Raw genomic sequence first — 17,162 nt, 5'->3', positions numbered from 1 at the left:
CTCTCTCTAAAAACAACTGAATTATAAAATCAATTATAAAATTGAATTATAAAATTATAAAATTTTATAATTGAATTATAAAATCAATTTGTCGTGTATAGTATACAAATCTCTCTGGACACTAATTCAAAGGTATCTTTGCTTTTTAATTTTTTTTACTATTTTCTACCTTCCTAGAATGTGCAAATATCTTAACCTTTATAGTCGGGAAAAAAAACTTTAGAGTAGTATTTTTTACAATGAAAATTTCTTTTTTAAAAAATATTTTAATTGTAGATGGACACAATGCCTTTATTTTACTTATTTTCATGTGGTGCTGAGGATCGAACCCAGTGCCTCATACGTGTGAGGCAAGCACTCTAACACTGAGCTACAACTCATCCCTAAAATAGTATCTTGCAAATTAATTGTAAAGACATTTTGGGGACAAGGAAAATCTGAATATGAGGAAAAGATTACAAAATATTAGTAGCTATGTCACTTTGGATGGAGGGTATTTGGAAGTTCATTATACAATTATTTTTATTTGTTTGAAATTTTTCATAATAACATTTTATTAAAAAATCTTTTTCTTTTTTGTTTCAAAAATTTCATGGTAAAATTTTAAATCATCAATTTAAAAACATGTTTTTTTCTTTTTCCTTTCCCTCAATATTAGCTTATATAGCTATGTGTTTTCCTGAGATGGATTGCTGCTGAATGTACTTTTAAACTCCTTTAATTCACTTAGGACATGCCTAAATTTCCCATTCTTACACCAAGCCAGACATGAGTGATTAACTAAAGCCTCACACAAAATATATGGGTGATTTCCTTCATCAGGATTATATTCTTGAAATTTGTTACGATGCCACAGCATTGGTGTTTGTTGGAATACAGAGGGCCACTTTCAAGGCACAAGATTGAGAACTTCTACACAAAAGAGCAGAGCTTATTCTTCATGGTAAAGGAAACAATCAAAGAACATGAAAAGAGAGCCTACAGAATAGCAGAACATCTTTGCCACCTGCACTTCAGATGGAGCATTCATTTCCAGGATATATAAAGAATTCAAAAAACTTAACACCAAAAAACTCCCCACAAATAACCCAATGAATAAATGGGGTAAGGAATTGAACAGACACTTCACAGAAGAAATAAGAATGGTCAATAAATATATGAAAAAACGTTCAACATCTCTAGTAATTAGAGAAATGTAAATTAAAACTATACTGAGATTCCATCTCATTCTAGTCAGAATGCAATTATCAAGCATACAAGTAACAATAAATGTTGGCAAGGATGTGGGGAAAGAGGTACATTCATACATTGCTAGTGGGACTGCAAATTGGTGCAACCACTCTGGAAAGCAGCATGGATATTCCTCAGAAAACTTGGAATGGAACCACCATTTGACCCAGTTATCCCACTCGTCAATATATATCCAAAGGATTTAAAATCAGCATACTACAGTGATGCAGCCACATCAATGTTTATGGAAGTTCAATTCACAATAGCTAAGGTATGAAACCAACCTAAGTGCCCTTCAATAGATGAATGGATGAAGAAAATGTGATACATATATACAATGGAGTATTAAAATAAAGAAGAATGACTTTATAACATTTGCCAGCATATGAATGGATCTGGAGACAATCATGTTAAGTGAAATAAGTCAGTCCCCCCAAAACCAAACGTCAAATGTTTTCTCTGATATGTAGACACTAACCCACAATAAGGGGAGGGGGAATAAGGGGAAGAATAGAAGTTGAGTAGACAATGGGAAATGAAGGGAAGGAAGGGGGATAGGAAAAGGAAAGACAGTGGAATGAATCTGACATAATTTTCCCATGAACATATATAAAAACAAAATGCAATGATCAAGCTATAGTTTTCTTTAAGCCAATTTCATATGGTTTTAAGAAGCCATACAGTGAATCCACCATCATGTACATCCATAAGAATGGGATCCTAACTAGAATAAGATATATTCCATGCTTGTATAATTATATCAGAATGAATTCTGTGTCACATATAACCAAAAAGAACCAATTCACTTTTAAAATGGAAGTTAAAAAAAGAAACAGAGCTTAAATCAGCTTCCACTGGCAGACCTGACTGCTTAAATCTTGGAGCTTCAGACTTCAAAAATAAGAATAAAATACAGTACAGTCCCATCCCAGGTTTGAACCATATAAGAAAATGAGAAAATACATCTTGATAATGCTGTTACACTGAACAAGCTGAAATCCTGTGCTTGTGAAAAAGGTTGCAGGGGGAAAGAGAGTACTTTAATAGAGAAAGACCTCTTCTTCAGAGGACCTGATTAGTATTCTTCCTGCTTCTAGAAATGACATGAGAATACAGAACGGTCACATCATAGAAAGACGAAGGACAGATTTAATTGTCCATAGCATTTCAATGTGATCTAAGTTTTAAGCTTTCAAAAAGCTTGGGTCATAGGTTCTCAACTTGAGCATGTATCAGAACAACCTCGACTAGTTAAAACACTGGTGGGCTCCACGCCCTGAACTTCCCATGTAGTACATCAGGGTAGGCCTAAGAATTTGCATTTCTCAAAAGATCCCAGGTGATGCTGATATTGCTTAGAGATGTGCTGGCTTAGATATTGGAACCAGTGCCTAGTGTCATGTATTCTATTATCTTCATAATACTCCTGGGCTAGGAACAGGTGGTAGTAAGATATGTGAAGCAGTAAGTGTGTAAGGCTTCTTCTGGCCAGTGGTTGCTTTTCTTCACTTTTGCCTAGCCTCTCTTTACATATATCTCACTAATGCCCAAGAGTTGAGAGGATGGGGGGGGGGAATTTTCTATATCTGACAGTATATCATGGATACACAAATATTAAAATGGCTCAATATTTAAGTCTGAAAAGTGCTCAGAAATTCTCAGATGAAATGCATTAAAGTACTAAGTATTAACATGCATGAAGAATGTTGTATTATAATCCCCTGTTTTTACTTTCTTGCAGCTTTCCAAAAAATTAGCCCTTTGTGGTAAAATTTTCCATGCTTGGTTTCAGCCCAAAGGTAATTTTTTTGCAAAGTTTGAGAAAAATATATTAAAAAGTTTTTGAGTTATGAAAAGATGAAAAAAAGCCCACATAATTTTTCCACTTTGAAAGCAATTTCAGGATTTTAAAAAATATGCAGATAACTAAAAAGTGGATGAAGTTGAAAAGTTGAAACTTTCCACTGTTTAGTTTTCAGCAAGGTAATCTACTGGTAATTCAGAAAAGATAATGTGTGCATATACACACAAAGAGATAAATATACATATATAAATGAATTTGTAAGTCATTGGCAAATGGTATCTCACAATATCCAATACAAACTTTCCTCTAAGTAGGAGATTTACTGTTTTCTGAAATGGAAGGTCTTTCACAAATCAGAGTAGTTAGTTGTTGATTGTCTGATTTCTGTGGTTTTTACATATCAGGGTTCATTAATGGGTCACATGGGGACAAATGTCAAATGACTATACATTATATTTGCAGAATCCTCCAATTTTCTTCACACTTTAACGTGTCCCTCTATCTGCAGCTCAATTCTAGGATTCTGATCCACTGTCTTTTTCCATTCAACTTCTTTCCTTGGCTTAGGCCTCAAGGCCAACTCCCTTTGTCTCCTCAGCTCTATGTCACTCACAGGTAATCTCATTGCTCCCAGTTCTCTCCAAACTCTCCCCAGAACATTCACCTGAATCCCTCCTTGTGTATGTGAAGAACTCAAATATTAAAGAACCAACAATAGAAATCTTAAATTTAGGCTAAATAGGTTTTAGTAGTTTGTAAAAGTAACTTGCTCTAGCCATGTACAATTCTAACATTCCTAAGTAACTCACTTGGAAAGCAGATAATGGGAAAGTGAGAGAAAGAAATAGACTCCTTTTTTGTCACTTATTAGTAATTGACATATGGGTTAGACATCAAACTCCCTGGAACTTCAGTCTCATTTCTTAGATGGAAAAAATAAAGTTGTTAAATGGCCTTGTTACATGTGAACATGTTTTGTAAATTTCAAACAAATGTTTGGTATGATTATTGTTAGTAATGGCAATAACATCTATTTTCTGAAAACTGATTCAGGCTTCTAGACTGAAATGGAAACCAAGTATAAGCTGCACATCCTCCACTCCCAGGAAAAACATTTTTGCAAGGATGCAAAGGTTAAGAAATACCCAATTTTTCCTAGTTTTCAGGTGCACAGGCTTAAAGGTCAAATACAATGAAAACTGCTCCAACAAATGTTCCTATTTCTTTTTTATTTTTAACATCTCTCTCTGCATGGGTATTCCCCTCAGCTTATGTTAAATTGTCTTCTACTTATAGGGAAAAAATGCTCCTTGATCAGCTTCTTCTTTAACTTATCATCTTCTCTTCTCCCCTAACTGGTCAGTTCCTAGATGACTATCATCTAATGTCCTGCAACCTCCTCCTCTCATTATTTCACTAATTGTTCTCTTCAAGATCACTGATGACACTTCAATTACTTATGCCAGATGTCTAAAGTTCTCATCCTCCTTAACCTTCACTGTACTCAAAGTTACCTCCCCCACCCTGTTATCTATTGCTATTTAATATAGTATCTACACACTTATGGTTTAAAACCACTTTCTCATGATTCTGTGGGTCAGGAATTGAAACAGGTTCATCTGGATGGTTTTTCTGCTCCAAACAGTGGTGGGCCGGGGTCATTCACTCAGCTGCATTCAGTGGAGGAGGAGATGGGATGGAATGGGATCTAATGGGTTGGGATAGGATGAGATAGGATGGGAGGTCCAAGAAAATTTCACTCCTAACTCTTGTATCTCATGATCTTCCATGTGTGGCCAGCTTGGGCTTTTTCACACCATGGAGATCACAGGGCAGTTGGATGTCTTACATGGCAGCTGCTTCTGAGAGGGAAGAAACAGAAGTTCTCAGACTTTTTAAGGGAAGGGCTTGGAAGTACCATAATGTCATTTCCACTGCATCCTATTAGTGAAAGTAGGTCAGATGCCCAACCTAAATTCAAAGAAGAAAGAAACTTCACTTCTTGAGAGAGGAATGGCAAAGAATCCATGGTCATCTTTAATTCTCCATGTGACTGTATCTTTCTTGGCATCTTCCTTTCTCTTCTGTTTTTGTACTATAATTAATCTAGATTAAAAGTTTTCAGGGCTGGGGTTATATCTCAGTGGTAGAGTACTTGCCTAGCATGCATGAGGCACTGGATTTGATCCCTGACACCACATAAAAATAAATAAATAGGTAAACAAACAAACAAAGATAGTGTCCATCTAGAACTAAAAACTATTAAAAAAGTTTTCAAACTTTTAAAATCTTGACTCAAATAAAATATTCTTCTATACTGTAATCTAGGAACACACACTTATAAAATATAAACGAATGTTTTGCAATATATGCCTTTATTGCAATGTAAATGTATTCTATTCTATTCTGTTTTTTTAAAATGATGTTTTATCATTCACAAACATATGCTTCCCTTCTCTGGGGAAGATTATATTTCATACCTCATTGATAGAAGATTCAGTCATGTAACTTGCTGTGTCCAATGCTCAGCCATGTCCAGACAGAGGTTTTAAAACACCGAGTTAGGTTCACTATTTCCTTTCCTTTCTCAGCTGCAGTTGTGGTATTTTTTGAGTCTCTAAAACTTGAATATCTAAAACACTACAAAACACTTATTTGGGTGGATCTCAACAAAACAAACAACAACAACAACAAAGACTTCCATGGGATCAGAATATTCTAGCTAGAAGCTATTCATCCGTCTGGATTCTGGAGTAGACTGCTTTGAAAAACCTACATATGGGCAGCCTAACAGAAGGTAAACAGGGGAAGATGGCGGTGGGAAGTGAGTTAGCCGTTCCGTGCTCTGCGCCGCCGTGCCCGCAGCGTATGTTGCCGCGTCTTAAAAGATGAAGTAAAGATCATTAAAGGAGATCTGTCGACAAAGACTCAGCACCATGTCAAGAAAGGGGCCTAGGTGGAGTGAATCCTACATGACTCCAGCCAAGGTGGAGTGAGTCCATCACGACTTCAGCGCGAGCAGTAAGGCTGCAGCCCCCGAGCTGCCCGGCTCCCTCGGCCCCATCTCCTTCTCCTCTCTGCCTTTCCGCTTTGCTTCTCCCCCGCCGTCTCTCCTCCCACGCTCACTCCCTAAATCTAGATCTCAATTTCTTTCCCCCACCCCGCCCGCTCTCCCGCGGGCCCAGTACCCGGCCCGCGTGGGCCCCGAGGCGCTGCCTCCCCTCCCCGGGGGTCCCGAAGACCACAGCTGGGCCGCCACCGCACCGCCGCCGCTTCCCGCGGAGCACCATAGAGCAGACTCTTCACCACGCGAGTGAGCTGCCGAGTTAAATGGAACAGCTGATGAGTGACAATTTAAAATCTAAGTGATCCAACATGGCGGCGTACGCGGAGAGATCAAGTCTCTAACCCCTTCAGCTGCGTGAGCATAGGGAGAAGTAAACTGTCAAAATACTGTTCGCTCAGGACCACTAGGCACTGTTGAGCTGAAGGGGATTCCGGGCGAACAGTCTGCCCCTCTCAGAACACACCAAGCCCGGATTGGGCTGCATTCTAGTTCTGGTTCGCCTGCTTCTCGTGATTCAGCACTAATGATCCCGCTGAAATAACTAGTCGGCCCACCTGAACTCACAGAGGTAAAAGCCAACTGAGAACGATAGTCAGACCCAGGGTATCCCTCTGCTGACAACAGAGGTCCCTTGCACCAGCTACCAGGGGAGTTGCTACCTGAGGGCAAACAAATTCGCTGGGGGTCCTTAGCCCCAAGCCCTACAAACTTAGGGTCTGAGGGAGGCAAACAGAAAGGGTGTGCCCAGGCATCCATGGAAACAGGGCTCCCAGGAGCAGCAGACCCAGCGTGTAGCCAGTATTGTGGTGAACGTCACAGGTGAGTGGGGCCTGGCTTGAGGAACCACAAGAGAAGGCCCTAGGCACTCTGCATTGGAGACACGCACAGTCTGGGAAGAAGAGCTGAGGCACAGTGATTGGTTCCCACCCATCAAGAAGAGAAGCCTGGCCCAGTTCCCACCTACTGGAAGAGAAGTTAATTGAGCTCTATGACTGCATTTATTATTATTATTTTTTTTTTTAAATGACAATTAATAGTATTTTTTAAATTTTATTTTCACTTTTTGTTGTTGATGTTGTTGTTCTTCAACTTTCTTATTAATGGTTTCAATTTTTTTAATTCTTTTTATTCTATTATTATTACTGTTATTTTTTAAACTTTAATTTCCATTTGTTTAATCATGATTTTTGTTTTTGGTTTTAAATTTTTATTTTTCCGATTTTTCTTTCTGTCTTTTCACTTTTTTTCTTTTGTCTTTTCATTTCTTTTCAATTTTCTTATTCCCCTTTCTTGAATTCTACCTGCCTACACTCACTCTCTTTAGTGACTTCTTCCCTTCCCTTCTAATACCTCTCCTCCCAAGCATCAAATAAATTTATAAGAGTAAACAGTAACTCAGCAGTCAAACAGAACAAGAAGTATCATGAGCATAAAAAAGCAAGGAAGAAAAGGAGTACAAACAATGAAGGACAGCCTAAATATTCAGGAGGACCTGGAGTCATCAGAAAAATGGCCATATAAAGAACTCAAGGAACACCTTAGACAGATGGAAAGGAACCTTAAAGATCACATTGAAAATGAATTACATAAACAGATAAAAGAAGAAGTTAAGCATCTCTATCAGGAGATAGAGATTATAAAAAATAATCAAACAATAATTCTAGAAATGAAGGAAACGATAAACCAAATTAAAAACTCAATCGAGAGTATCACTAACAGAGTGGAGCAAGTAGAAGCCAGAAGGTCAGATAATGAAGACAAAATATATCATCTTGAAAAGAGTCTAGCCAACTCAGATAGGCTGGTAAAAAATCACGAGAAAACATCCAAGAGATTTGGGATAACTTAAAAAAACCAAACTTACGAGTCATCGGGATAGAGGAAGGCACAGAGATTCATGCCAAGGGAATGAGTAACTTGCTGAATGAAATAATTACAGAAAACTTTCCAGAAATAAAAAAGGAAACAGATATACAAATTGTAGATGCATACAGGACACCGAGCACACAAAATCACAGTAGACCAACGCCAAGACACATTGTTATGAAGATAGCCAATATACAGAACAAAGAGAAAATATTAAAAGCTACAAGAGAAAAGAGGCAGATTACATTTAGGGGTAAACCAATAAGGTTAACAACGGATTTTTCATCACAGACGCTGAAAGCGAGAAGATCCTCGAACAACGTATTTCAAACACTGAAAGACAATGGATGCCAACCAAGAATTCTGTATCCAGCAAAATTAAGCTTCAGATACGACAACGAAATAAAAATCTTTCATGATAAACAAAAGCTAAAAGAATTTGTAGCCAGAAAACCAGCATTGCAAAGCGTCTTGAGCAAAACTCTACACGAGGAAGAAATGAAAAACAATAACCAAAACCATCAGCGGGAAGTGCCTCTGTAAAGACAGAGGACGGGGGGAAAGCTAATCATGGAGAAACAAACTAAACTAGAAAAAAAAAAAGAGATAAATAATCAAACATGGCAGGAAGTACAAACCATATATCAATAGTAACTCTAAACGCTAATGGCTTAAACTCTCCAAGAAAGCGACATAGGCTGGTAACATGGATTAAAAAAACAAATCCAACAATATGCTGCCTCCAGGAGACACATCTGATTGGAAAAGACATACATAGGCTCAAGGTAAAAGGTTGGGAAAAAATATACCATGCACACGGTCCTCGTAAGCAAGCAGGGGTGGCCATTCTCATATCGAATAAAATCGACTTCAAGACTAAGTTAATCAAAAGGGATAAGGAAGGTCATTATATACTGTTAAAAGGAACCATTCACCAAGAAGACATAACAATTATCAATATTTATGCACCAAATAATGGCGCTGCGACGTTCATAAAACAAACTCTCCTCAAGTTCAAGAATCAAATAGACCACAACACAATAATCATGGGTGACTTCAACACACCTCTCTCACCATTGGACAGATCCTCCAAACAAAAGTTGAATAAAGAAACTATTGACCTCAATATCACAATCAATAACCTAGACATAACTGACATATATAGAATATATCAACCATCATCAAGTGGATATACTTTTTTCTCAGCAGCACATGGATCCTTCTCAAAAATAGACCATATATTATGCCATAGGGAAACCCTCAGTAAATATAAAGGGGTGGAGATAATACCATGCACTTTATCAGATCATAATGGAATGAAACTGGAAATCAATGATAAAAGAAGGAAGGAAAAATCCTACATCACATGGACAATGAACAATACGTTACTGAATGATCAATGGGTTACAGAAGACATAAAGGAGGAAATCAAAAAATTCTTAGAGATAAATGAAAATACAGACACAACATATCGGAATCTATGGGACACAATGAAAGCAGTTTTAAGAGGAAAATTCATCGCCTGCAGGTCATTCCTCAAAAAAAGGAAAAACCAACAAATAAATGAGCTCACACTTCATCTCAAAGCCCTAGAAAAGGAAGAGCAAAACAACAGCAAATGTAGCAGAAGGCAAGAAATAATTAAAATCAGAGTGAAAATCAATGAAATTGAAACAAAAGAAACTATTGAAAAAATTAACAAAACTAAAAGTTGGTTCTTTGAAAAAATAAATAAGATCGACAGACCCTTAGCCATGCTCACGAAGAGAAGAAGAGAGAGAACTCAAATAACTAACATACGGGATGAAAAAGGCAATATCACAACAGATGCTACAGAAATACAGAAGACAATTAGAAATTATTTTGAAAACCTATATTCCAATAAAATAGAAGATAGTGAAGACATTGATAAATTCCTTAAGTCATATGATTTGCCCAGACTGAGTCAGGAGGATACACACAATTTAAACAGACCAATTTCAATGGATGAAATAGAAGAAGCAATCAAAAGACTAACAACCAAGAAAAGCCCAGGACCAGATGGGTATACAGCGGAGTTTTACTAAACCTTTAAAAAAGAATTAATACCAATACTTTTCAAGTTATTTCAGGAAATAGAAAAAGAGGGAGCTCTGCCAAATTCATTCTATGAGGCCAACATCACCCTGATTCTGAAACCAGACAAAGACACCTCAAAGAAAGAAAACTACAGACCAATATCTCTGATGAACCTAGATGCAAAAATCCTCAATAAAATTCTGGCGAATCGGATACAAAGGCACATCAAAAAAATTGTGCACCATGATCAAGTAGGATTCATCCCTGGGATGCAAGGATGGTTCAATATACGGAAATCAATAAATGTTATTCACCACATCAATAGACTTAAAGATAAGAACCATATGATCATCTCGATAGATGCAGAAAAAGCATTCGATAAAGGTCAGCATCCCTTTATGTTCAAAACATTAGAAAAACTAGGGATAACCGGAATTTACCTCGACATTGTAAAAGCTATCTATGCTAAGCCTCAGGCTAGCATCATTCTGAATGGAGAAAAATTGAAGGCATTCCCTCTAAAATCTAGAACAAGACAGGGATGCCTCCTATCACCACTTCTATTCAATATAGTTCTCGAAACACTGGCCAGAGCAATTAGACAGACGAAAGAAATTAAAGGCATAAAAATAGGAAAAGAAGAACTTAAATTATCACTATTTGCGGATGACATGATTCTGTACCTAGAAGACCTAAAAGAGTCTACAAAAAAACGACTAGAACTAATAAATGAATTCAGCAAAGTGGCAGGATATAAAATCAACACACATAAATCAAAGGCATTTCTGTATATCAGAGACAAAACTTCTGAAGCGGAAATGAGGAAAAACACTCCATTCACAATATCCTCAAAAAAAATAAAATACTTGGGAATCAACCTAACAAAAGAGGTGAAAGACCTATACAATGAAAACTACAGAACCCTAAAGAGAGAAATAGAAGAGGATCTTAGAAGATGGAAAAATATACCTTGTTCATGGATAGGCAGAACTAACATCATCAAAATGGCGATATTACCAAAAGTTCTCTATAGGTTTAATGCAATGCCAATCAAAATCCCAATGGCATTTCTTGTAGAAATAGATAAAGCAATCGTGAAATTCATATGGAAAAATAAAAGACCCAGAATAGCAAAAACAATTCTAAGCAGGAAGTGTGAATCAGGTGGTATAGCGATACCAGATTTCAAACTATATTACAGAGCAATAGTAATAAAAACAGCATGGTACTGGTACCAGAACAGGCGGGTGGACCAATGGTACAGAATAGAGGACACAGAGACTAATCCACAAAGCTACAACTATCTTATATTTGATAAAGGAGCTAAAAACATGCAATGGAGAAAGGATAGCATCTTCAACAAATGGTGTTGGGAAAACTGGAAATCCATATGCAACAAAATGAAACTGAATCCCCTCCTCTCGCCATGCACAAAAGTCAACTCAAAGTGGATCAAGGAGCTAGATATCAAATCAGAGACTCTCCATCTGATAGAAGAAAAAGTTGGCTCCGATCTACATATTGTGGGGTCAGGCTCCAAATTCCTTAATAGGACACCCATAGCACAAGAGTTAATAACAAGAATCAACAAATGGGACTTTCTTAAACTGAAAAGTTTTTTCTCAGCAAGAGAAACAATAAGAGAGGTAAACAGGGAGCCTACATCCTGGGAACAAATTTTTACTCCTCACACTTCAGATAGAGCCCTAATATCCAGAGTATACAAAGAACTCAAAAAATTAGACAATAAGATAACAAATAACCCAATCAACAAATGGGCCAAGGACATGAACAAACACTTCACAGAGGAGGACACACAATCAATCAACAAGTACATGAAAAAATGCTCATCATCTCTAGCAGTCAAGGAAATGCAAATCAAAACCACCCTAAGATACCACCTCACCCCAGTAAGATTGGCAGCCATGATGAAGTCAAACAACAATGAGTGCTGGCGAGGATGTGGGGAAAAGGGTACTCTTGTACACTGCTGGTGGGACTGCAAACGGGTGCGGCCAATTTGGAAAGCAGAATGGAGATTTCTGGGAAAGCTGGGAATGGAACCACCATTTGACCCAGCTATTGCCCTTCTCGGACTATTTCCTGAAGACCTTAAAAGAGCACACTACACGGATACTGCCACATCGATGTTCATAGCAGCACAATTCACAATTGCTAGACTGTGGAATCAACCCAGATGCCCTTCAATAGATGAATGGATAAAAAAAATGTGGCATTTATACACCATGGAGTATTACGCAGCACTAAAAAATGACAAAATCACGGAATTTGCACGGAAATGGATGGCACTAGAGCAGATTATGCATAGTGAAGCTAGACAATCCCTAAAAAACAAATACCAAATGTCTTCTTTGATATAATGAGAGCAACTAAGAACAGAACAGGGAGAAAGAGCAGGAAGAAAAGATTAACATTAAACAGAGACATGAGGTGGGAGGGAAAGGGAGAAAAAAAGGGAAATCACATGGAAATGGAGGGAGACCCTCATTGCTATACAAAATTACATATAAGAGGTTATGAGGGGAATGGGATAACAAACATGGAGGGAAATGAATTACAGTAGATGGGGTAGAGAGAGAAGATGGGAGGGGAGGGGAGGGGGGATAGCAGAGGATAGGAAAGGTAGCAGAATACAACAGTCACTAATATGGCAGTATGTAAAAATGTGATATGTAACCGATGTGATTCTGCAATCTGTATTTGGAGTAAAAATGGGAGTTCATAACCCACTTGATTCTAATGTATGAAATATGATATGTCAAGAGCTTTGTAATGTTGTGAACAACCAATAAAAACAAAAAAGAAGGTAAACAGGAAACAAACCTTTGTTGTTAAAGTCACTGACACTATGTCTTTGTGTCACAGTCTATTTTTGTCTTGACTGATCCATTGTTTGCAACCTAATGAAGGAATTTAGCATTCACTAATGAATTGCGGGTCTTAACTCGGAAAACCACTATCCTTTCTGCCTTTTTCTGTTTCTTCTTCATTTCATTTGTCCTTCATGACAAATGAAAGTGTTCCCTTCTTGAAACACATTTAAAAACTATTATACTTTCTGCCTCGTTCTGTTTCCTCTTCCTTTACCTTCATAACAAATGAAAATGTTCCTCCAATATACACATCTATGACCTATTTCTTTTCTCTCTTAACAATCTCCCTTGGCAATTTTATCCCATACAGTCTTCATGGTTTCTCATTTGGACTAGTAAACATGTCTCTTGCCTGCTTGTTTGCTTTCATTCTACATTATTTCTATCTCCTTTTCATTCTCCCTTCTCTGAGAGATTAACTTACCTGCATGACTATCATCATCAGAAATCCTCCATGCTTTCTTGCTGTCCAGAAAGTGAGTCTAGATCCCCTGGCCCAGCTTTCTTGTCCCTCTATCCACCTCCATCAGCCTGGGTTCACCCAATCAGACCACCCACTGGTCTCCTCATGTGCTCGGTGATAAAAACCAGTTCTCTTTCTTTATAGTGTTCCACTGCTTAGAATGCATAGAAACCCCCCACTCCTCCTCATGAAATGCTGTACTTCCATGTTCTACTCCATCTTCATTACCCCTGTTCAAATACATTGGTTTTGGACAAATACTTTGTTCAAAAAGACTCTTCCATGAAGCCTTTTCTTATCTTCCTAGTTGGAAGTCTCCTCTCTTCTTGAAATATCCAGAACCTCACAGTGCTTCCCCATTTTGCCTTCCATTTCTTATCACTCAATCAAGGAACAGGACATGGACAACAGTTACTCCCCCCCAGATCGTGACTGTTTAACACAATAGTGACTTCATGAGTGTCACTCACAAACATGTCTGACTGCAGACATGAAGGTTAGCAGAGCAGTGCAGCACACTCCAGTCTCCATTGTCTCCTTGTTGGCAGAATACGTGGGTTTGTTTTTTACCCATGTAGACAGGATGGCTCCTGAAATAACATACACACGACCTATATATGTTACCTCTAAGTAGTTGTTTAAGCTTCTCAGCTGCAGTTGTGGTATATTTTGTGTATCTAAAATACTACAAAACACTTATTTGGGGGAATCTCAACAGAAACAACAACAACAACAACAAACAAGACTGAGTGATATTTTAAACAGTTTTTTTTTTTTTGGTGTGTGTGTGTGTGTGTGTGTGTGTGTGTGTGTGGTGCTGGGGACTGAACCCAGGGCTTTATGCATGCGAGGCAAACACTCTACCAACTGAGCTATATCCCCAGCCCATACACAGATTTTTATACAATTGGACAAAACAATCTTGCACTTAAAGGAGTCAGTTTAAGCAATTCAGAAGTTTCACTCAGAAGATAACTTGCTAAGCAGGCAGACAAAAGAAGCTCTATGTTATTGTGTGTTTTCCCTCAAGAAGGCCAAATAATTTAAAAACTAAAGTTTACAAAGTACATGCTATCTCTGGAAGAAGAGGAATGGTTATCATTAAATGATATATAATTCTTAGAGGAAAATAATTTAATTATTTGAGGTCTACCCCCAACTCAGTGCAATGCCCAGGCAACTCCCAATCTTGAATTTTATGCAAATGATTTATTGGCAAAATCAGATGGCACATTTTTAACAGAGGGCTGAGGATCAGAGAAAGTAGATTCCTGATAGTGAGGATAAGACTAATACTTTTTTATTTCCATGTCATCAGTCTCCTTTCTCTCTCAATTGCTAGAGCTTTTACTGGCCTCATACTCCTCAAGCTACAACATAACACGTCACATAAATCTCTTCATGTGCACTGTAGAGCCACACCATCATATCAGCACGTGCTGCTATCATTGAGAGCCATGAGATATTTTCTTAGGCTGTCTCTATACCCACAGCTAATGTATATGTACCTCACCCCAGGATTCAGAGTGAGCCAAGGCTGAATCCTGGCAAGGTACCTTTCTCTCACTTCTCACCTATGAAATGAAAGATGTGGCTAGATAGTCTCTAAAGCCCACTTCAGCTCCACGATTCTATGAGTCCAGAGACAATTGTGCTTATTATTATGACAGCTACTTATGCAAGAGTTTTCAATTAACTATTTTCTTTTAAGATTCTCTATTCTGAATAATATCAAAATGACTGAAAATATTCTATATGTCTGTGGCAAACTTGCCTAAAGAAACAAATAAAAAATATAAACATCATATTAAAATATAGGTCAGACAACATATCACAAATATGCAATAAGTCTCTTAAAATGATTTAAGACCAAGGTTGCCTATGATAAGTTATAAAAATATTAAAATGAACTGAACCAAAATAATACCAAATAAACCAGCTACTCAACTACAAATATGACCTCGAAATCTTATGGGAGTCAAAAATTCCCGTAAAAATAACAGAAGAGATGAAAACACAAGTTTCTTATTATCACACTTCATATGTTATAAAACATAACAGCTAACTTATTTTTGGCAAGATGATTAGGGATTGCAACACTCTGGCTTACACAAGCTCACTTGATTGTCAAATGCATCTCAAATGGAGCGTGTCATGCTAACTTTAGGCACGCAGGCACTGTGTTGTCTTAGAGTAGCCCAAAGACACTGATATTTCAACACTTCAGTGGGGATCACACCACTAAAATAAACTGGCCCAGGTGTTTGGGGTTGGGGTTGCAAAAAATGTGGTTAACTGAAACCAGATAAAACTTCTGAATTAAAAAAAATCATAAGATGCCTCCCAAAGTGCCTTTTATGAATAATTTATTACACAGATTATTTTCTAGCATACACGCTTTTAATGAAGATAAAAAAGTTTCACAATCTCTGCAAACTCTACGATCACAGTGTGAGCTATGTCTCTACAAATAAGACTAGGTTAAGCTTGTGGTTCATCTTTTTTTGCCTTTTCTCCAATATTCTTTTAAAAAAATTGTTATTTAGTTATTTATTTTTGGTGCTGGGGATTGAACCCAGGGCTTTGCACAATGCTCTACCACTGAGCCACACCCATAGTCCCATTCAATACCACTCTTGCATGGGCAAAATACATGAAAATAAGACAATATAAAGTTAGGGAGTTGAAGAAGCTATAACAATGTATATAACTTTAAGATGCACTATTGTACTTCTGTCTCAACAGACACTGAAAAGGCAAGCCCCCCAAATGAGAAGGATTCAAAATGAATGTGTTAAATAATCATTTTCAGTGTACACAAGAGAAACCAAATATTACATATAGAATGGATCTGGAGCAAGCAAACAAAAAACACAGACCTGTGATTAAGTTAACAGACTCTGATAAGCTCAGAAATGAGCATTTTTTTCTTTACATTTATAGAATGGTAAATTATTACTATTTTAAATATTAAAGAAAAAATTTAAAAATTTAAATGTTTTTAAAGCTTTAGAAACATCTGAACAACTAATAACCAAAAATTATATTTCATATCAGTTTGCTTGGCAGGACCAAGTCACTGCCTTTAGTAGAAAATCAATTCAGTACTTCAATTTATAGATACCACACGAGTGAAATCCTAATTGTACAGTGGTGGGATAGGCAGCTTCTGACATGGCTTCCAAGGTGCCTCCCATCCTGGAATGCAGGCCTTTGTGTAATTTCCTCTCCTTACATGTGGCTGCACCTAGTGACTTGATTCTAACAAAAAGAATAGAGCAAAAGTGATATAATGTCACTTCTGTAGGTTACAGGTTACAGACTATGACTTTTATCTTGCCAGCAGAGTCTGTCTGTCTCTTCTCCCAGGTTTACAAAGATGAAGCAAGCTAGAGAGGCTAAAGTTAAGGAGGGTAGCTCCCCCCTTCCACCCACAGCTGCCAGTGATGAACCAAGATTCTCAGTCCAGCAATTTTCAGGGAACTGAGTCTTGCCAGCAAACCACATGAGTGAGCTTGGAAGCAGATTCATCTCAAGTTTTCAGAAGACAATGCACCCCTGGAAGACAACTTAATTACAAACTTGTGAGAGACCCTACAACAGAGGATCCAGCTAAGTGTGGCAAGAATTCTGAATAGAAACTGTGAGAGACTAAATGTGTTTTACACTACTAAGTTTGGGGCAATTTGACATATAGCAGTAGGTAACCAATACAGTAGTTAACCTATTGACTGAGCTGTTGATTCTAGTGTCATTTCTATAACAGTAACAGATAAGACC

General features: G+C 37.6%; 1 protein-coding gene across 5 annotated transcripts in view; it reads right to left on the bottom strand.

Moving 5' to 3' along the window:
* LDAH (lipid droplet associated hydrolase) overlaps positions 1-17,162 on the bottom strand; it is a 104,539-nt gene that overhangs the window by 58,025 nt on the left and 29,352 nt on the right. Inside the window, exon 6 of one of the 5 annotated variants that reach the window (XM_081263996.1) lies at positions 13,833-13,972. The exons of 3 other annotated variants lie outside the window; for them this stretch is intronic. In XM_081263996.1, coding sequence (XP_081120122.1) covers positions 13,849-13,972 — 124 coding nt within the window. In that variant the 3' untranslated portion in view covers positions 13,833-13,848. Of the gene's footprint in view, positions 1-13,832; positions 13,973-15,263; positions 16,644-17,162 lie in introns of those variants that run through there. One more of the 5 variants, XM_081263995.1, reaches the window with a different exon arrangement.

This window comes from Spermophilus citellus (genome assembly GCF_964194105.1).
Source record: "Spermophilus citellus genome assembly, chromosome: 13".
NCBI classification, from domain to species: Eukaryota; Metazoa; Chordata; class Mammalia; order Rodentia; family Sciuridae; genus Spermophilus; species Spermophilus citellus.
This window is presented reverse-complemented; position numbering and strand designations above follow the sequence as displayed.